Raw genomic sequence first — 21789 nt, 5'->3', positions numbered from 1 at the left:
ACGACAAGCACTTAAAGGTACCAATCAGTATAGAATGGTTTATATTCTGTAGCAATGATGGAACAGACCTTTTTTCCTTCAATTTATCTTTGAAATTACACATGCTGATCACAAAAAATACTACATTCGCTCAAATAAAAGCCACAAAGACAAAAATGCTATCTGCAATTGCATTATACTGCATCATTATACTGCTCACAGGAAAAGATTCTGCCCTGCTATAAGCACACATTGGTTTGAGTACTGGGGCTAGGGGCAGGGATGGATACATTTTGAAGTTTAACTTGACACACTAAAAATAACATCAACAGAATTGTTTCTTTTTTTTTTATTTCATACCCCTGCTTACAGGATTGATACCTAGCTTATAGGGCAGAATCTACCTTACTGTTGCAAGTTAAATGGTTACTATGTCTTGTGAAAACAAGGGGAAGTACTCCTAGAAAGGAAATCTACACATCCGTAACTACTTACAGAAGTTTTATTACAGCTTTAAAAAATGCAAAGCCATAAATCACATCTTTCCAGTATCTCCATATACAGAAAATATTTGGACAGAAACTCTACAGAATACAGACTAGCTACACATTTAGGATTGACTCTGCAAATATTAAAAAGAGTAGTGCTATTTATCTATTTCTGTACCACTCTCTGTGTGAATCAATAATGTGACTGACTGGAGCAGTGGAAGCCTACAAGCTATTTTTGAAAGTAAACTTTCAAAACATACTATATCCAGTTAGAATCTATATACAACAAAGCACATTCCTATATGTATTCAATGTAATGTTCCAAAGACCTTAAAACACATTACTCCCTAAGACCTTCTGAAAAAGTAACACAATTAGCATGCAATGCTTGCATTTACCTTGAACAACTTTGTTATTACAAAAAGACTGAAGCAGTACTTTTGGTAATTACCTTATCTAGATGTGCATGAGTTGTTTTTACATGCTCAAGCTTTTTCTGCAAACTGAAAACAAGTAAAGTTAAGTGTTGCATTTGAGTTGGATAGACAAAACGTCATTATTTCAAAATTTTTTAAAAATCTTCATTATTCCAGAGCAAAACTAAAATTTCAAAGATAGATTCTACATTCAGAATAAGTTTCAACTGTTAATTCATTTTTAATCTCAAAACAGTTACGTTTAATTATATCGGTTTGATCTAGTTAATGGTTTGTGTTAATATGTTAGATTTTTTAAATATAAACAAAATTAGAATAAAATTTTGCAGCATCTTGGTGATTTAAAACATTTATATTTCACGAAGTACATCACTGATATTCTGTGTAGGAACAAAAACTACATCACTAAAGCAAGAATGGAAAACCACTAGGATCTGTCTATACTCATGCTGATTTTTAAAAAAACACTTCGAAGGACGATTTGAAAAGCAAGAAAAAGAAGTGTACAAAGCTGCTTATGAGAATGAGATCTATACCACTAAATGAAACGCTACAACGTAGAATCACAGAATATCGGGTTGGGAAGGACCTTGATGATCATCTGGTCAAACCTCTTTGAAAAAGCATGGTCTAGACAAGTTGGCCCAGCATCCTGTCCAGCTGAATCTTAAAAATGCCCAGGGTTGGGGATTCACCACTTCCCTGGGGAGATTATTCCAATGGCTGATAGTTCTTATTGTGAAAAAATTTCCTCTTGTGCCTAATTAGAATCTCCCCAGGAGTAACTAGTACTCATTACCTCTTCTCTTTTCCATATGAGCCGTTGTAAAAGGGGAATCTCCAACTTCGTGATAGCCATCCTTTAAATACTGGAATATGGTGCTAAGGCATCCCCTAAACCTTCTTTTCTCAATGGTGAAAAAAACCCAGTTCTCTCAGCCCTTCTGCATATGGCAGGCTTCTCAGACCTTTGATCATCTTTGTGGCCATTCTCTGGACCTCCTGCAGCCTGTCCACATCTGTTTTGTGTAGCAGGAATCAAAACTGAACACAGTATTCCAGGTGTGAAGCATGACCTGACAAGTGTTCAGTAGTGGAATTGTGACATCTTTATTTCTGTTGGCGATACCCTTGTTGATGCAATCCAGCACCCTGCCGGCTTTCTTCACTGCAGCAGCACACCATTCGCTTACATTGAGCTTGTTGTCCACCAGGTCTCCCACAACCTTTTCCACAGCGCTGCTCCCTAGCTAGGTCTTCCCAGGTGCAAGACCTTACACTTGTCCTTGTTGAACTTCATAATTTTCTTATTAGTTTGCTCTTCCAATCTATCCAGGTCTTCCTGAAGGGTGGCTCTCCCTTCAGAAGCATCCACTTCGCATTCAGTTTGGCATCATCAGCAAACTCCATTATGGTACACTTGATCCCATCATCTGGATCACTTATGAAGATACTAAAAATGCATTAGGCTCAACATCAGTCCCTGAGGAACCCCAGTTGCGACAGACTGCCACAGTTTGAAAAGGAGCTATTTACCACCAACCTCTGGGTGTGTCCAGTCAGCCAATTCCCCACCCACCGCACAGATCACTTGTCTAGACTGTAATGCATCACTTTCTCGAAGGAAGAAGCTATGGGAAACCATATCCAAAGCCACGAAGAAATCCAGGCAGCCAATGTCTACCATTCCCCCTGCATCAACTAAGCAGGTTACTTTGCTGTAGAAGGGGATCGGATTTGTCAAGCATTATTTGCCCTTTGTGAATCTGTCCAGGATTTTCCCTGTCACACACTTGATCGAACTTGAAGCGGTGCTCAGAAGGATTTGTTCCATAACTTTCCCAGCGACTGAAGTAAGACTGATTGGCCTATAACTTACTGGATTTTCCTCCAAGCCCTTCTTGTAGGCTGGGGTGACATTAGATTTCTTTCAGCTTTCTGGGACATCCAGCAGTCTCCACAACTTCTCCATGAAGCGTGGCCTTGTTGTGAACAAGGTCAGCCACCTCTCAACATGCCTGGATGGATGAGGTCAGGGGCCATGAATTTGTAGGTGTCAGGCTACTGTAATAGTTCACACATCAGCTCTTCCTTCACTGACACTGGGCCTGTATTGGCATTAACCTGGGCTTTTGCTCCCCAGGCCTGGAGTCCACAGTAATGGTAGACACAGAGGTGAAAAAAGTGTTAAGAACCTCTGCCTTTTCAGCATTGTTGATGACTAATTCATCTCTCCTATTAACAGTGGGCCAGTACTTTCCAGCTGTTTCTGCCTGTGGTTTATGTATCCAAAGAACCCATTCTTGTAGATTTTGAAATGTCTGGCCAATTCCAATTTGATCTGAGCCTTTGCTTTTCTAACTACACCTCTGAATTCACGCCCTTGCAGTTCTTAATAAGATTTATCAGCTTTTCCACCTCTGGTATGCTTCACTTTTGGCTTTGAGCAGACACAAAAGCTCACAGTTAAGCCAAGGGGTCTCTTGCTCCACATGTTTTCCTTACCTTTAAAGGGGATGAACTGGTTTTGTGCTCCCAGGAGAGCATTCTTGAAAAAAAACTCCACCACTCACAAGCTCCTTTATCGTCCATGAAAGCTTCCCATGGAACTTTTCCCAAATGAGCTCTGAGCTCAATTTCACTGTATAGAGCTCAAGTAAAAACAAAATAGATGGAACTTCATTTAAGCAGTCTACAACCCTCTTGGGGCTTTCAGAATTTGTCTTTAAATGCTTTCACTTTTAGTTTTCCCTCTGTTTTAACAGCAAGCATTTAGAAACTTCAGAAGAATTATGAGTGAGAGAAGACTAGGCCAAAGATAGATTTTTTTTTTGTCAGCTCCTTAAGGATTTTATCAGATTTGTAGAGCACAGCACTCCTTAGTAAACCTTGCAGAGCATCACCTAATATTACAGACAGTGAGATCTAACTTTGAATTGCCATTGCCAAGAACAATCCTATTCTGTTTCACACCTTCACACTGCTTTCCCTCTGTTTTGTGGCTCCAGGAAAAGCCAGTTTAGCTAGCTGATCCATCATAAGAATTCAGGACATGGATTTACAATCTGGTTAATGACCTAATAGTTATCTACTTGGCTTAAAGAATATACTGTCCTTCCTGTCCCCTTAACTTAGTTTTGGATGCCTATTCTGTTACCTCCCTGATGCTGCTATTGGTAAAGCCTTGACTGGTAAGCTCAAGGAACTCAAAAGAAACAAACACTACTTTTCATAGTAGTGAAAAAGCCAGACCAGCAAAAAGAAAGGGTAGCTAAGACTCAGGAAAAGCAGGCTATCCTTTGGGTAGTACTGCATCAGTTCACTAGGAAATCTCATTAATGCATCTCATTTACCACAGGTTACTAGCTTGCATCTTCTGCAATTTCTTCATGCTGTGAATAAGAAATGGCCACGTTCTTCTACCCAAAGTGAAAAGTGTGTGTCCAGAAAGAAAAATAAAGCCAATATGGGCCCAGCTGCATAATCCTTTCCCTTACAATTGCTCCAGTACTCCTTGCTCTCTTCAATGAAGAATTTCAGCACATAAAGTGAACAGAAAGCCTTTCTCTCCTTACCTCCAATTTCACCTTTCCACCCATCTAGCATCCAAACTCATCTTTGGCAATTAAAAAAAACACCCATGGAAAAGAGTAACCAGAATTTTCAGTGGCTTCATTTGTTGTGGAACTTCAGTCCTTCACTGTGTTCTATGAAAACCAAGGAAGCCCCCAGTTCATCATTATGTGAAATGGAAAATATTTTGAAATCTTTTCAGTTTTAAAAGTAACAGAAAAGAGTGTACCTATCTGCTTCATTACTACTATTAAAGTAAAACTTGTATTTTAGGAGAAAAGCCAACCAAATATAAATACCTGGGCTCATTTCACTTTACAAAAGCCAAAAAGCTTTTGTTGCATGCATTTCAAATGGACAAAATTCTGAGCCTCTGATTACCACTTAACAAAGTGAGCATTTAAATAAGTGACTAAACTAGAACTTCTAACAGAAACTCAAACACAAATCTGGGCCAGGATTTAAGTGTGTATTTCATGCATTTATATATGCAATGGACATTATTTCTAATAAAAGAGAGTGAAATTTTTACCATACCTTATTCCAGATAAACTGTCAAAAGCATGCAGGTCCAAGACATGGGAGAGATCAACTCTAAAGAGGAAGAAGAAAGCTTTTTGCTGTATTTGAATATTATACATCAATAATTATTTTATAAATCATTCTCTGAAGCTTACGTTTGTTTTCGTGCTTATTCTTCTAATGCCATCAAACCTTTTTTTCTGCTTTCCAGCTACATTTCACAATAACTTTAGAAAGCCAAGCATACATTACTAAGATTATGTCTACTATTTTCCCTTCAAAAATTACTTAAAACAGGAACCTGTATTAAAGGAACATTTACCAATATATAGTAAAAAAACTGACGCAACAGCACACAAATTGGTCCTAGCAGTCTGAAAGATACACTGCTCTCCTAAAGTCCCTGGAAATAATTTCCATTTAATTTCTTATTAAAGAAGAAATCTGAGACAGAATTTCAATGAAAAACAGCAAAACCAACACAATTACTTTTCCTTTTCATAAACTCCCTTGCGCTGCTTTCAAGGTAATTTTGCAGTAACACCTTATCTGTAGCAGCTATCATAAATAAGAAAAATACTTAAGCTGACACAATTGGAAGAAACCATTACAGTGCACATGATCAATGATTAGCTCAAATACAATTTGGTTTTACAAGTTGCTCTTTGGTTACAAGACCTCATTAACAAATTACAAGAAACTCTGAACTATAACACTCCCTTAAAAGTCTGCTACATTTTTGGAATATACTGAAGCCAATTAAACTGTATCTATATTAGCATTTTTCAGGAACTTTTCAAATGCTATTACTCAGAGACTAAAACACAACTTTAAAAGCACAACTTGGATATTAAACTTGGAACAAAATGAAGGTTCTGGAAAAACGAATGCCTAAGCTTTTGTAAAATCCACTTCTTGCACAAGTAATAAATATTTATGGTTACAATGCAATTTTCAATAAAACCCACTAGTGATAAGTTCTGTACACTAAGCAGCCTGCAGTGATTTTTTTAAAAAAACTGTCTATACACTAGAGTGTAGGTGTAAAGAGTAACAAAGAAAACACATTTTTACTTCTTAAAAAAACCCCTTTATTGAAAAGCTTATTAGTAAAATAACTATTGAGTTAAATATATTTAATTCAATCGTTTTCCTTTAACCAAACTGACGTAATGATCTAAAGATCTAGATCATCTTTAAGGTCCCTTCCAACCCTAATTACACTACAATCCTAATAGCATACTTAAATCTGTCACAAAAGAAGCAGCACCTGGTACCTAGTAATAGAGGCCATTTAATACCTTGATCTTTGTGTCTCTACAATTTTAACAAGTCCATTTATTGACCTAAAATAAAATAGACAAATGAGAAGTTAGAATAAAATTCAGCTGTAATACACTACTTGAACAACTTTACCATAGAAAGCAGCATGAGAAATAGCACCACAACAATAACCCCAACTCTGTTATCAATGTATTGAACAAATGAACACTTTCCAAGAAACTTTGGGTTTATGACCCTAAATAAGGGTTGGGGAACTTCTTAAGTTCTGACAACAAAATATTGCCAGTAAGTACAGCATTTTCCTGTGCCAGTCTCCTCATGATACACCCTATTGGGTCTAAGCATTTTTACATTTAGAATTCAAACCATTAAGAGAGTTGCAAAGAATTTCAAAATGCAGTGCTTCACTTTAGTTACTATATGGTACTAAGAAAAAAGATGTGATAAGCCTTTGATCAATAATTTGATTCACACCACTGCTTCTTCCACACCTAAGACCATTTGGGATTTCCCCCACACATCTTCATATTGACTAGTGATCTCACATTTACAAGTATATTTTTGTTCCCCTAATGCTGATTCAGAAAAATGGGAACAGCTGCCCAAAAAATACAAGAATGTGGACATTTAAGACAGTCCTCAGTAGGTAGCATCAAATCTTATGCAGGTAGGCAAACCGCTAAGTTTGTGTTAAGCACGTGAAAGTATTGAAAAATCATTAGAAAGAAGCAAAACATTTTTTTCCCGCTGAGCTAACAATTTATGTTAGTGTAGTCTTGAGATCTGATTCCTGTACTAATAACAAGAATAAAGTAACTATGTTTCAATAAAAATAACCTGCAAGACAGTACAGTGATAGCGCTATGCCAAAAGTTTCGTACCTGACAGATGTTCTAACGTTATTCAGTTCTTCCTCTGAAACCAAATCTGTTTTATTGATGACTATAAGATCAGCTAATGCAACCTGCCTACACATTAAAGGGAAGGAAAAAAAAAAAAGACAACATGAATAAATATTTTTCTATAAGGTAGAAAAGCCTCTCCTATGACACCAAAAAAAAAATGGTATGAGCATTGTTAGTTCAGAAAGACAAGCATTAATAAAACTTGAATATCACAGAGTATGACTACACGACAACCGTCTTCTTGAGGTGCTCTTCTGTGCTATAAAAAGATTCTAACAAGCTACAAAGGCTTGCTAGCTTTGAGGTAGCTTTTCTCTTTCAGTTTGTTTTTGGTTTTTTTTCTTTAAAAACAAGTAGTAATTTCATTTGCAGTGCTTTGTAATTTATGGACTTCGCAAACCCTTACTTCTCTTGCACATACTCTTTGCAAAGTCATACTTCAAGTCTCTCTGTCTTATGAAGTCTTCCATTGTTAAAATTACCCTTAATCACTGTGGCTTCATATCTAGCAAAAAAATATTCCTCTATCTCCAGTTCTACTTTGAGCATATGGTAGGTTCATGCAATTCCTTCTTCCCCCAACACAGATGGTTTTCCTTTACTTACGTAAAACCTTCTCTCTCTTAAAATATGTATTAGAAGAGTCAGATCTTGACAAAAATAGCAAATAGAGCATCAAGTCACTTTTCTATTTTCTACCTCATTACACTCATCTACCTTGGTTTAAAAGCAACAGAGGAAAAAAAGCTTTATAAAAGAAGACGACATTTCTAATGAACTTCTATGCAGCACAGTTTCTGTGATATATAAAAGTAATTTGTATAACCATACCGAGATGCTTCATTAACAAGGCCTTCCGGCTTTTTCTCTGACAAGTGCTAGACAAAAATTAAAACAATTGGATTAAGTATATTCAAAAGTCATTCAAATTCATTTTCAGTTAATGGAAATAAAAACCAATTCAGCTGAGGTGTATTTTTCAACAAGGTACTAAGAAAGATTGCATCTAGAATTTTCCTGTAAAATGGTGGTGACAAATCACATTTATACACTCACCATTTCAGAAGCTTATTGTTCATGAAATCTCTTCGCTTTTAATGAATGTTACAATTAGAATGCTAGAGAGTTGGAAAACTGCATTATTTATTTTTAATTACTTTTTGTATTAAGGACGGAGTAAAAATCAATGTCACCATGATGTATAGTAACCATGGAAACACGTATCTGAAAAATAAAAGTACAGTAATTTTTTTGTGAGTGTGATATTGACTAATTCTTAAAGATAAGTTAGGCTTGCAGTACAAGATTTCCGCATACTCCTTTTCTTTGGAAGTTTTGACAAACTACTTTTGTAGTAAAAATTTGTCTCTCTTCTGTCTGTGAATAAATCACTACTCCTTGGCAAGTCTGCCCAACACCAGTGCTTGCAGGCTATTCAAAAGGTAACTGGGGAGAAGAGTCACTCAGCACCGACTACAGCAGCAGCTTCTGGTCACGCTGCAGGAGTTTAGTATCTCAATCATCTGCAATTTTGCGCTCCACCTCTTTGCCCAAGCTAACATCCTCACAGAATTAGTGAAAGGAAAAGAAACTGCCTGCATCTCAAGCTGCAGCATGAAGTTTAGCAACATTCAGCCTGACTTTCATCAACAATTTAGGCAGAGCAAGAAACTTCACACTGAAGCAGCAAAGTTTCAGCTGCAAATTATCTCCTGCCCACTCTGCCATGGAGGCGGCAATCTCAAGGGAAGAAGCATCACAGACACCTGCAGGCAGCAAAACTTTGAATTGGAGCTGTCATACTAATAAGAACTCATCTCTTACACCTGACACGTCTGGGAAGATTAGAATCCAGCGCATTACAATGCCAGGAATGTTATTTTAAAATCGGTTTTAAAGACACAGGACTACCAAATGAAAGTGGAATAGACATAGGACATATATATGCTAGAGAAACAGGCATCAACCTCTGTGTATTGATGCTATTTAAGTAATTGTCAGGTTCGTTGCCCTGAGAAAGACAATGCCAGCAGTACAGATATCAAGTCCTGAAAGTAGAGAACTGTCACTTCAAGTTGTCCAGCTGTTTGGCCATGATTTTAAAAATAAAAAAAATTATTTCAAATTGCTAGGTAACAAATCCATTACAGGCATAACCCATGACATCAATTACCACTGCACTTTCAATCTGGCTGACTGGTAGTAGGGTACTATTTTCAGCTCTTCAGGTGTTGAGTTGGTTCTTTGAAGCCTGACACGCTTAAATTGCTGCCTTTTATCTAAATATCAATACCCGTATGGCTTTCAGAATTCTTTAAATCACAAGCAGCTGTTGAGGTCAAGCTTTGCAACCAGAGGAACTGCACAAGTTAGCAAGTCCTTTATACAAAGCAAAAGTTATTTACTTGACATATAACTGAGGAAGTCTGAAGTTTCTGTTATTCTGAGTGGATGCCAGTGTTGTGCAGGGTTACTGATTAAATAATTCAAAAGCTTTCAGCAAGATGTCAAAGGCAATAATGGATAGAGACGTTGAATGTTTCAAAACATTTTTGTGTTTTTTCTGACGTATTACTTGAAAGTTTAAATATTGAAATATCTATTTTTTAAACAATAATAATTCGGTGCTGCTGTGTACAACACAATTATATTTGATTCAGGCCAGTAAGTCACCAATGCACGAAGAGAAAGTTAAATAGAATAAAATTTTTGCAAGTAATAAAGCACTCGGTGCACTCAGCTGAAAAGGTGGCTGACTTAAGGCATGCTGTGGTTTCTTGCGATAGACGAGTTCTTTTAAAAGTCACTTCCTGCTTAAAAAGGCAAACCAGATCTCAGCCCCCTTCCTTTCCCTCTTCTCCCAATTCCTCTGTGAAAGTTCTTGCAAAACACTCGCCAAACTGGCTTGCTATGGGGTTAGATTGATTCCATCCTGGTGCAACACAAATTGACAAGAGGACAGGACTGCCCTCTTCTGGTAAATCAACTCAGCTGCAGCAAGAAAACCATATAAGCAAACAAAATAAAATCTTACAGCGGAGGGACCACTTCCTTATTTTTTGACCACTATTCTTTAGTTTTCTCAGCTTTTCACAGCCATTGTAAAAACAGAGATATTAAAAATAGTTTTCAAGCATGATGAGAACTTTATATGATGGAGACATCTTTTCTTATGCTCTCTTTTGAATTCTGCAAAATCAATACCTAATCAAAGCAGTCACATGCTAAGTTATGGCATTCCAAACATTTCTTTTTATGACTAGTTATAACAACAAAATTTGAACTATTTGAGTTAAGCCCAACTTCTGCTGTTATCCCACCTCACTTTTCTATAGGTCTGTTATTACGTTCTACTTTATACAGATTACTCTAATACCTGCTCTTTTTGTATGCTTCCATGTAATGAAGTAATCTCTTGATCTGAAATAGTACCTAGACATCTGGTTTTCTCATCTCTCCTCACCACAGTTGCCATTAGCAACTTTCCTGACTCAAGCTCAACTCACTCATTACCACACCGGTATCAGAGGTCTGCTCTTGCTCCTCTCCTACATAGTTAACAACAGACCAATGGCAAATTTCAAGTACAAATTTCTCCACTGTTTTACAGTATTCTAAATTGCTACGTGGGATATAATCAAGATTCTTGAGTGAAGTCATGGAACCAGGAGGAATACTGTTTCACACAGTCTTCTGCTTGAGAAACTGGCTGCTATTGGCCTGGACAGGCATACACTGTGCTGGGCTGAACACCAGCTGGAAGGCCAAGCCCAAAAAGTGATGGTAAATGGAGTTAAATCCAGTTGGAGCATGGTCACAAGTGGTGTTGCATAGAGCTCAATGCTGGGTCCAGTTCTGTTATTATCTTTATCAAAGATCTGGATGAGGGGATTGAGTATACCCTCATTAAGTTTGCAGATGATGCTATCTAGGAGGAAGTGTCAATCTGCTTGATGGTAGGGAAGCTCTACAGAGGGATCTGAACAGGCTAAATCAATGGGCTGAGCCAACACAACGAGGTTCAACAAGGCCAAGTGCCAGGTACTGCACTTGGGACACAACAACCCCGTGCAGCACTACAGGGTTTGGGAAAGGTGGCTGGAAAGCTGCCTGGTGGAAAAGGACCTAGAGGTGTTGGTTGACAGCCGGCTGAACGTGAGTCAGCAGTGTGCCCAGATGGCCAAGAAAGCCAATGGCATCTTGGGCTATACAAGAAACAGTGTGGCCAGCAGGAGGAGGGAAGTGATTGTGCCCCTGTACTCAGCATTGGTAAGGACGCACCTTGAATCCCATGCTCAGTTTTGGTCCCCTCACTACAAGAAAGACATTGAGGTGCTGGAGCGTGTCAAGAAGGGCAACAAAGATGGTGAAGGGTCTGGAAAACAAGTCTTATGAGGAGTGGCTGAAGAAACTGGGGTTGTTTAGCCTGGAGAAAATGAAGCTGAGGGAAAACTTTATCGCTATCTACAACAAGCTGAAAGGAGGCTGTAGTGAGGTAGGTGTTGGTATCTTCTCCCAACAGGAAGAGAGGGAATGGCCTCAAGTTGCACCAGGGGAGGTTCAGATTAGACATCAAGAAAAATTTCTTCATCAAAAGGGTTATCGGGCACTGGGACAGGCTGCTCAGTGAGGTGGTTGAGTCACCATCCCTGGAGGTATTTAAAAGACAGGTAGATGAAGTGCTTAGCGATATGACTTAGTAATGGACCGGTACCATCAGACTTGATGATCTCGAAGGTCTGTTCCAACCCAGTGATTCTATGATCCTATGGTAATCAAGTATATAGCAACCTGACAACTTTTAGGAGAGATGCTGCTGTGCTAGCAACAATTTGACTTCCTGTGAACATTAGTACATCCTTGTTCCCATTCAAAATACAGTAATTAGTTATGAGTAATACACTAATTGGTTCTACAGCAACTGAACGACATCCTCATCCATTTTAAGTACTGAAGCAATTGTAAAAATACCCAAAAAAATATCCAAATGAAGGTTACTGAAATAGCTGTTCTAATGTAACAATTTCAAACCATGTAACAAATCCAATAACTTACCTGCAATCCATGCTTTGCATCAACAACACATACAATACCTAAAAAAAAGAGCATTAAAATGGAATAGAAATGTTCTGAAAGCAGCTGAAAACAATCTGTAAACTTACTGTAACAGTATCATCACATTCTCAACTTCTTGTAATACTTTCAATGCATCCAGCCTATCTAAACACTAGACTTGTCACCTAATCAGATTCTAATTTGATACTCACATCTACAGTAAAAGCATGTCTACTAAACCACGTGAGACAAATTCTCACAAGGTGAATGCCTCTTGTCCTACAACTGCAACAGCAAATTGGCACAGGTATGCTTTTACATGTTATCAAAACAAATTAAGGGGACTGGTTGAGCCACACAGAGCTCTGACTAAGTGACCAGGAGTCTGTAATTCTCTGGTAGAAACTTAGGAAGCCATACCCTATGCAATTGAATGTTACCTTGGCCCATTGAGTATTTTAGAGACTGACAAAGTATTAGAATATTTTTTTAAGCTGAAAGCAAGGGTGGTTTTCTCCTACATTTAAAAAAAAATAAAATCAACATTTGAAATGCTTTTGAAATACATATAGTCATTTGTATTACAATAAATTAATGATTTTTAATGGAACACAGCAAGTATTAGAGCTAACAAGAATACAATAGACGAAGAAGGTTAAAAACAAAAGGCAAGAGAGTCCAGATGTTGACAAATTACGAGTTCAGAAAACAAGGAAACAATTCACGAAACACTGCACTTTAAAAAAAAGAGAGCTGTAACATTACCCCTAAACAAAGTTTTATAACATGTAACTAATGAGGGGTTTTTTTTCCCCCCATTATACCACAATCAAGATCTCTCCATACCTTATCAAAACATTACACAACTTTTGTTGGATTTAGTAGATAAACAAGCATAATAAAGTAGATATCTCTGGTCAAATTTGGCTATGTTAGAAGCAAGATTATGTATTTCAAACATTTTCTGAAACCTTGCCTTAAATAATAAGGATATGTTACACTAAATCCAGATACAGAATGCAAATACCTCAGAATACAAGTCTCCACTTCTTACCATCAAGATAGATGTCACTTCCCAGCTCAGAATCAACCCAGAACATGGAGGCCACAGCTCCTAAGAAGTAGTACATTTAGTTGCAAAATTGACATTTCCCAGTAAACTACCAATATTTAAACATCCCATAGAAAAATTCTATTTGTAGTGCTGCACTTGAAACTCTGCTTTTCCAAACTCAGAAAGCGTCATAGATGCCAAATAACCAACCACACACTGGATCTAACAACAGCTACCAAAGCATTGTACTTGTGTGCACTAGAAAAAGCTTTAAAAATCGCACAATTCCAGATGCATGTTAGTTGTCAAAATCAGCTTTACTCAGTAATACCAATTATCTGTCCTAACTATACTCCAATGCTCCCTCATTTCTAAAAAGCCACATTTCTTCTCTTCACCTTTCAGCCACTGTTTCTAGGTCATGATGCAGAAACACAAAGGAGATAAAGGAGATAAAACAATTGAAAACTGGAATTGGCACATTTGGAAGAAATCACCTCACTCCTTGGAACCTTCTCTTCTTCACTGGCTTCTATAAACTCCCTCTGCAGTTTCTTACACCATAAATCATGAAAAAAAGTCAAGAACAATCAGACATAGAAAAGGATATTTTCCTTAATTATCTCAGGTTTGCACAGTAAAGCTTCTGGGTTTAGATGATTTCACGATAGATTGAGCTCATATCTAACAGGTCCAATTTACAAGCAGATATTGCACTGGTTTTAAAAGGAAGTTTACAAGGGTAAATCATGCCTGATCAATTTGTGAAGGCCATACCTGGACTTCTGTAAAAAAATTATTGTGTATGTGGACAAGGGGAGAGCACTGCGTGGCCATTTACATCACCTTCAGTGAATCCCTCAACACTGTCTTTGAAGATTTTCTAGTAACCAAGTCAGGACATACTAGTCTGAATGTAAAGACAACCAGATAAAAGTAGCTGGACTGTTAAGCTCTAAAAGTTGTAGTTAATGTGTCACACCCTACCTGGAAGCCACCAGTAAGTAGGGTACTGCAGGGGCCTATCCTAGAATCTGTCCTGTTCAACACTTCTATTAGGAAGCCAGGAGAGGATGTTAAGAAATGCCTGTCAAGTTTGCAGACAACACCAGCTTCGAAAAGGAACAGTTAGCATACCTAAGGGTAGAGTTATCTTTAAGAGTGACCTGGCCAGGCAGGATGGAATGGCCATTGAGAATCTCATGAATTTTAGGAAGGAAAAATGCTGAGTAATATACTTAAGAACAAAGAGCACCTGGCAATGATACAGGCTAGGGACAGACTGACTGGGTAGCAGGTCTTCAGAGAAGTCCCTGAGAATACTGGTAGGCAGCAAGCTGAGCAAGCAGCATGCCGAGATCAAAGAAGACCAAATCACTTTGAAGTGATTTCAGCTAGCAATTCCAGCATGAGGACTCCCTATCCAGGAAAGACATCAGTAAACTGGAGTGAGCTCAGCACAGCACCACCAAGACAGCTGCTGAGACCAGAACAGAGGCCCTACAAGGGCAGATTGGGGAACACTGTTTGTTCAGTGTGGAGAAGGGAGAGCTTCTGGAAAACCTAACCGCAGCCTCCTTGGTACTTGCAGCTGAATTACTGGGAAAATTGAGCCAGGCTGTGACAGAAGGATAAGAGACTACATTGTAGTATATTGAAGTAAGAAAAGTTCAGATCACATATATCAGAAAAACGTCTTTTCACCATGAAAAGGCAGACACAGAACAGGTTACTTGGAGAGGTTGTGTCACACTTATCCTCAGAGGATGGAGATCTGTGACTTGATATCCCAAACAACCTGTCTTGTCTTACAGCTTTGGGCAGAAGGTTGGACCAAAGAGCTCCTAACATCCCTTTCAAACTAAACCATTTTCAGATTGTATAATTCCACAATTTTATTTTTTTTTCATGCAAAGCCTCATCATCCACTGAATTTCCATTCAGATGAAGTGCTTTTGGAATAATGAAACATGTAGCACTCTCTCTTCTCTACACAGTCAGCTGTACTTCTTCAGAATTTAAATGGAACGTACTAAGCTGACAATGAGCAAAACGAATCAGCAAGTATTTGGACAACAGGGGCCACATTCTATCAAGGAGTTGAAAAGTATGACCTGATACCTGTCCACTACATATGGCCTAGGAGCATGCTATTCCTGGTTTTTGCTGAAATGGCCCTGTAAAATGAATTCTAGTAATCGCAGGATGTCCTGTATGTTTATTTTTTTAATCATAATTTGTTCTGAAACAAACAAATTTAACATTTATCAGTACCAACACATTAAGGATAGGAGGAGCCGATAGCAATGACAGTCCTTGCTTTTTCCAGTTATCAGATCGTTACTTACTGGCAAGCTGTGTAAAACTATTAAACACAGCATTAGAAAAAAAATCAGTAACCAAACTCATTCTAACACCTAAAATGGTCCATTTGAAGTGACAAGACACAGTCCTCCAAATATCACTCTCTATCAACACCAAGTATCTGTCAGTTTGTTTCACAGTGCTTACTCATGCAATATATAGCAAGGGCCACAACATCTAATAGTTTTCTGGTATCTATTGATTTCTTTTTTTTCCAAGCCTAACAGTTTTCCAATTTGACTCAAATAGAGTTTAAGTGTAACACAGACCAAATCAATGTCCTTTCTTCTGAAGAAAATTACTTTACCACGACAACTCTTTAGCTTTAAGCTAGAAAAGTGTCAGTCTCCTAAATGAGAAACAACTGGAATTCTTCTAAGAATTTCCTTCAGTCTCAATCAACAAAACATTTTTAATTGAGACAGTTAAGAGAAAATTGGTTTAGATAGCCATTACTAACCTGAGCTTATGTTTAAACATCTTTTCAAAATAAATATCATTAAAGAGCACACAAAGAATTTTTAAGTTCTATTATTGTTCTGTACTTACCAGAAGAATGGATTAGCCTGTTTCACTGTATATTGACTTCACAAAATACAAGGCCAATCACAACCAATGTAATAATACATCAGATGCTAATACTTTATAGTTTAGCAAGAGCTATGTAAAACGGCAAAAGCCTATTGAAAACTACTGATTTCAAAATGTGCTTCTCTTCGCCAAGCTCAGTGTCGTCCCATCATAGAAACATATTTTGACTAGATTTCTGTTAAGCTTTAGAGTTAATTTAGAGCAACTTCATAAAACCAAACAACACCCAAACAAACAATCCCACCCACAACCCTGCTTCTGCACCTTATCCAGTTCAGTGTTAGTCTATATAGGAATCAAAGCATTTGCCTGATGACTCACTACTTAATAAAACATTTTCAACAGTGAACTCACTGGTGAGTAAATAAGCACTTCATAAAACCAAAATAATTATCATGGTTATGAAAACCAGAATGTGAACTACCTGGATCTGCCAAACCAGTTGTTTCCAACAATATATAGTCAAATTTTCCTTTCCTTTGCATCAGGTTCTCAATAGCCTTCACGCCATTGTCCCTGGAAGAAAAAACAATAAAATATAAGAATAGAGAAAACAAGCTAAACCATGTATAAATATGTATCTTTTGACGCAGAACAAACTTGTCAGCAATATCAAAGCAAAGGCCTGAGTCTGCCTACAATGAAAATCCAGTCAAACCACTGCTCTAATGTTAGATAAATTGTAGTTTTACTTTTTATTTCAGAGTGAAAATAGTATTTGCCTACTCCTGAAAGGTATAATAAAGGCTATTTAAATGAAGGTTTGTTTTCAAACACTGAAAACCCTGTAAAGGACAGTAGGGCTGTGTAAATATTCTATTTGGTTAGACAGCCCAGATTACAAAATGAAAGTGAGTGTGTGGAAGGGGCTGGGAGAACTGAAACACGTTCTTCTGCATTTTCACCTCACCTACAGCAAAATTAAGACTGTCACTTACTTAAACCTCAGCTGATGAAGTCAGCCTGAAGCAGAAATGTATGGCATTTTACATGAGAAAATAAAGTATTTAAAACACTGCAGCAGTGGCAGCATTCCTTACATCCCAGTAAAACACAACGCAACAGGGTCTTCAGATTTTCACTTAGTGTCCCAATTTAAGGCATGGGATCAGTTCTTCCAAGTTTTCAGGATAAACAGACACAAACAATGACGCATTTGAACAAACACAGTAAAAACACATCAAATAAACTCTCCTGCTTTTTAACGTGATTGTCAGCTTACACTTTGGAATACTGTGTTTCATTACATCACCAAAAGGTTCTCCCTCCACCCCTCCTGAGGTATGCAATATTTGAGCATTAGCCAACACACAAAGAAACACAGAATAAGCACTTAATGTGAACATTAGGAAAATTTAGTCCTAGTTCCAGCTTCCCTGAATCTTCAAGTCTCTATACAAAAGCATATAATGCTAACAGAAGAGGGAGAGCTCCCTACACTAAAATACCCCAATAGCGTTTAAGTAGGTATTATTTTTCTGAAATACACTAAGTCCAAATCCAGTAAAGCAGCAAAAGGAAATACTTTTCTATCTCTCAAATCCCAATCCTTTTATCTAACAAAACAAGTCTCGATCAACACTATCATCAGTTTTAGGAATAAAAGCCTTTACTATCCCTCAATTACCCCAAAACCCACTGCAAGAACTTGTACAATGGCCCTTCCTTACTTTACTGAGCAACACAGACAGCCATTTCTGAGCTCCAGCCATTCTTCATAGAGTTCTCCCCCTTGACTGATTGCCAGTGATTTCTCCAAAGCACTTCCTGGAAACAGAAGTAGCACTACAATTTTAATGAACAAATTTGCATGAGAATGTCTGCAAAAGTTATGAAAGATTCAAGTTGGTATACGTGTTTACTCTTGAATTAAATTATTTTCTTCTGACACCACATTTCTGATGTGTTCCTTGGAAACTGATGTCTTCCATGACAAATTTAAAAGCCTAAGTTAGTTCCACAAACATCAAAACCCAAAGCATGGAAGTAGAGGATAAATGCCACAACCTTTACTAAAAGAAAGGGAAGTTGACCTCTACCTTGTAACAAATAAAGGCTCTACCTATACATTTTATTTTAGGCTGCATGACCAGAATAGTAGCATGTATCTTTGTTGATGAAAAACCAAACAAACAAAAATCATCACCACCACCACAGGACAAACTGTAAGCAATGCTGACTATGGTACAGGTTTGAAATTACAGCCACAACTGTTAAAAATCCTGACAAAGCAAGCAAACAGTTCAAAGAACCACAATTATCAAGCATACATCTCCCAGTTTTCTCAGGCTAGGAAGTAAGTGGCTGAGAGGAAAGAAAAAAAAATGTTGTCCACCAACATGTTATTTTAATTTCCATTTGCTTCAAATGAGTAGGACAAATGGAGTGTATAGCACTTCCAACAGGGTGATAAGTTAATTTACTTGACCCTGAAGGACTGAATTTATGTACGAAACAGATTAATGCATAGCATTATTTTATGAATACCAGCCAAAAGAATTTTTGCCCTTCTGAAGACTATGAGGTACGTCAACAACTTCAGTAATGGATTTAAAACTGCAATGTTCTTGATTTCCAGAAATGTTACATTTTCATTTTAGAGATAGAAAATGTTTTTACAGGTTTACATACCTTCTCCAAACTCATTCAGAATAACTGCTATTCTTTTATTATGCTGTTCTGTCAGTATGTAATTCAGAAGAGTTGTTTTCCCAGCTCCTAGAACACAGACCATATTTCAATTGAAATGTTAAAAAAGGCTTAAATCTTCAAATAAAAAGCAAGTATTGTTGTGCACATGCACACTTCAGGCAAATCTGTTCTCTTCTGAATAGGAGTTTTCATTCTTGTATTCTGCATTCTACTATAACTGTAAAAATTAATTTGTAGAGATGTGTGACTCCATGGAATATCAACATATTAAATCCCAGCTTTAGAAGACGGATAACTTTTCATTCACTAAGTGTCAGTGCCCAGTAAACTTACAACTCCCCTACCAATGGCGCAATCTTTTCCTAGAAAACTCGTTTTTACGTTTCTCTTAAAAAAAAAGGTGCCCTTATTCTTCCCTTTCCCAATGCTTTTTCTGACCAGCTCTTTTGTTAATGGTAATCACCAATGCACTATGAACAATCATTAGATTAGGCATTTTTGAGCAAGGTGTTCACAGCTTCTGCAATACCACATTACTAATAGTTTTATCCCACATACTAGATTACAACCTTTCTTGGCCTTTGGGTGTTTTTTTGCGAGTATGATGCAGCATAAAGTTCCAACTTTTGGAGCAGCATTGGCAACCCTGGATTTAACCTGACCTTTACTGCATATAACTATATTTGAAGCTCCCAAAAAGGGAGGTTTAAGGGTTTAAGGGAGGGAAGCCAACTGAGGGAAGATCTCATTGAAGTCTACGTCTTCCTCACATGCGAAGGAGGAGCAGGTGCTGATCTTGTCTGTCTGGTAACGAATGACAGGACCTGAGGGAATCACAGAATTATGTGAGTTGGAAGGGACCTTAAAGATCATCCAGTTCCAACCCCCCTCCCATGGGTAGGTATATCCCCCACTAGATCAGGCTGACCAAGGCTGCATCCAACCTGGCCTCAAACATTCCCAGGGATGGGGCATCCACAGCTTCCCTGGGCAATCTGTTCCTGTGCCTCTCCACTCTCATAGTGAAGAAATTCCTTCTTATGTCTAGTCTAAATCTGCCCCTCTCCAGTTTATAGTCATTGCCCCTAGTACTATCACCACAAGCCTTTGTAAAAAGTCCCTCCCCAGCTTTCTCGTAGGCCCTTCAGGTACTGGAAGGTCACTATAAGGTCTCCTCTGAGCCTTCTCTTATCCAGGCTGAACAATCCCAACTCTCTCAGCCCATCCTTGTATGGGAGGTGCTCCAGCCCTCTGATCATCTTTGTAACCCTCCTCTGGACCAGTTCCAACAGCTCCATGTCCTACCTGTACTGAGGATTCTAGAAATTAATGGTAAGAAGATGTGCCAGGGGAGGTTTAGGTTGGGTGTTAGGAGAATGTTCTTCATTAAGAGAATTGTGGAGTACTGAAACAGGCTTCTCAGCGAACTGGTAATGGTGCAAAGCCCGACAGTATTCCAGAAGCATTTGGATAATGCCCTCAGACCCGTGGTGTGAATGCTGGGGTTGCCGTATGCAGGGACAGGAGCTGGACTCGATGATCCTTGTGGGTCCCTTCCAACTCAGGACATGCTACGACTCAACGATTCCCACAGCTGTAAGACTGTGGAATACTTTTTTCAGCCTGCATATAACTGAGGCAAACACGTTACACTTCTCACACAGAAAGGCAAAAAGCAACGTATCGAACATGACCAGAACAAATCGGAACCTGAAAACCAGGCCGCCAGAGGAGCTTGCACAGCCCTCCACGACAGCGCTGATGGCGCTGATCCTGAGCTCTGCTCCGCCGCCGGGGTCCCCGTCACCCACCGGGGCGGCTCCGGGCCCCCCCGCGGCCCGCAGCGCCTCCCAGGGCCGGGCCGGCCGCTCCTCACCCAGATACCCCGTGATGATCGTCACCGGGATCTTCCGGGTGGGATCAGACTCGGTACCCTCCTCGCTGCCGCCGCCGCCGCCGTCGATCGGGACCAGCTCGGGGCAGTCGTCGTCCTCCATGTGGGCCGGGCGCGAGGCGCCCCCGGCCCGCGAACTCGTGCGCCTGGGCCCCGCGGAGGGGGGCGGCGGACGGGGAGCTGCGGCGCAGACGCGGCGCGGGGGAAGGCGGGAACGCGCGCGTGGGGACGTGACATCTGTTTCGAGGGGCGTGGCCATTGGGGATGGGGGCGTGGTTACGTGAGGAGGCGTGGTCTGTGAAAGAGCGAAGGGTGTGATAAGGGGCGTGGCCGGGAGAAATAGGGACGTAATGGTGAGGGGGCGTGGTCTGTGGCGGGGGGGCGTGGCCTGATGAGGGGGTGTGGTCGGGAAAGGCGTCACCGGGAAGGTGAGAGCGCGTGGCCAGGGGTGAAGGGCGTGGTCTAGTGATGGGGCGTGGCCGTGAAAGGACGTTCCCGGGGCGTGGCCTGGTGGGGCGCGGCCTAGGGGTGACGTGTCATGGGGCGAGGTTTGTGGAGGGGGCGTGGCCTACAGTGAGGACGCTCCTACATGTAACAAGACAATCCTATGGTTAATTCTAACACTGTTGTAAACCCCTTAGCTATTTGTGGACCGTAGGTTTAGCAAATTGGCGATTCATCTTCCATTTCTTTACGTCAGAAGGTGTGGCAGCATCAGGGGAGGCAGAGATTTCCCTTATGCCTACTTGCAGACCAGCTGTGGTTTTCCACTGTCAGTATAAAGTCCCGTAACGCTGGTTCATGCCAAGTACAGATGTTGCAGAAGCAGGAGCAGTTCTAAACACCACAATAGGCAAACAGCGCAACAGACATATATATATATATTAAATCGAGTAGCATAGCAAACTTTGTGCTAATTAGAAGAACAAAGCACCCAGCGAATCTGATTAAGTATGTCTTGATAAAGCACATCCTGCACATCTGGGCC

The 21789-nt window shown here is 39.4% G+C and overlaps 1 protein-coding gene across 2 annotated transcripts in view; it reads right to left on the bottom strand.

Moving 5' to 3' along the window:
* LOC138733501 (zinc-regulated GTPase metalloprotein activator 1A-like) overlaps positions 1–20963 on the bottom strand; it is a 28338-nt gene extending 7375 nt beyond the window's left edge. The window contains exons 1-11 of one of the 2 annotated variants that reach the window (XR_011339421.1): positions 20784–20963; positions 18887–18973; positions 17926–18022; positions 16680–16771; positions 13301–13360; positions 12247–12284; positions 8023–8069; positions 7168–7254; positions 6304–6348; positions 5018–5074; positions 922–973 (exon numbers count right to left, since the gene is read on the bottom strand). Coding sequence is in view for 1 of the 2 variants with exons in the window: in XM_069880700.1 (XP_069736801.1) it covers positions 922–973; positions 5018–5074; positions 6304–6348; positions 7168–7254; positions 8023–8069; positions 12247–12284; positions 13301–13360; positions 16680–16771; positions 17926–18022; positions 18887–18973; positions 20784–20904 (783 nt within the window). In the remaining variant the exon portion in view is untranslated. The remainder of the gene's footprint in view (positions 1–921; positions 974–5017; positions 5075–6303; positions 6349–7167; positions 7255–8022; positions 8070–12246; positions 12285–13300; positions 13361–16679; positions 16772–17925; positions 18023–18886; positions 18974–20783) is intronic. The other variant, XM_069880700.1, reaches the window with a different exon arrangement.
* Between the last annotated feature and the right edge of the window lie 826 nt (positions 20964–21789).

This window comes from Phaenicophaeus curvirostris, chromosome Z (genome assembly GCF_032191515.1).
Source record: "Phaenicophaeus curvirostris isolate KB17595 chromosome Z, BPBGC_Pcur_1.0, whole genome shotgun sequence".
NCBI lineage: Eukaryota > Metazoa > Chordata > Aves > Cuculiformes > Cuculidae > Phaenicophaeus > Phaenicophaeus curvirostris.
This window is presented reverse-complemented; position numbering and strand designations above follow the sequence as displayed.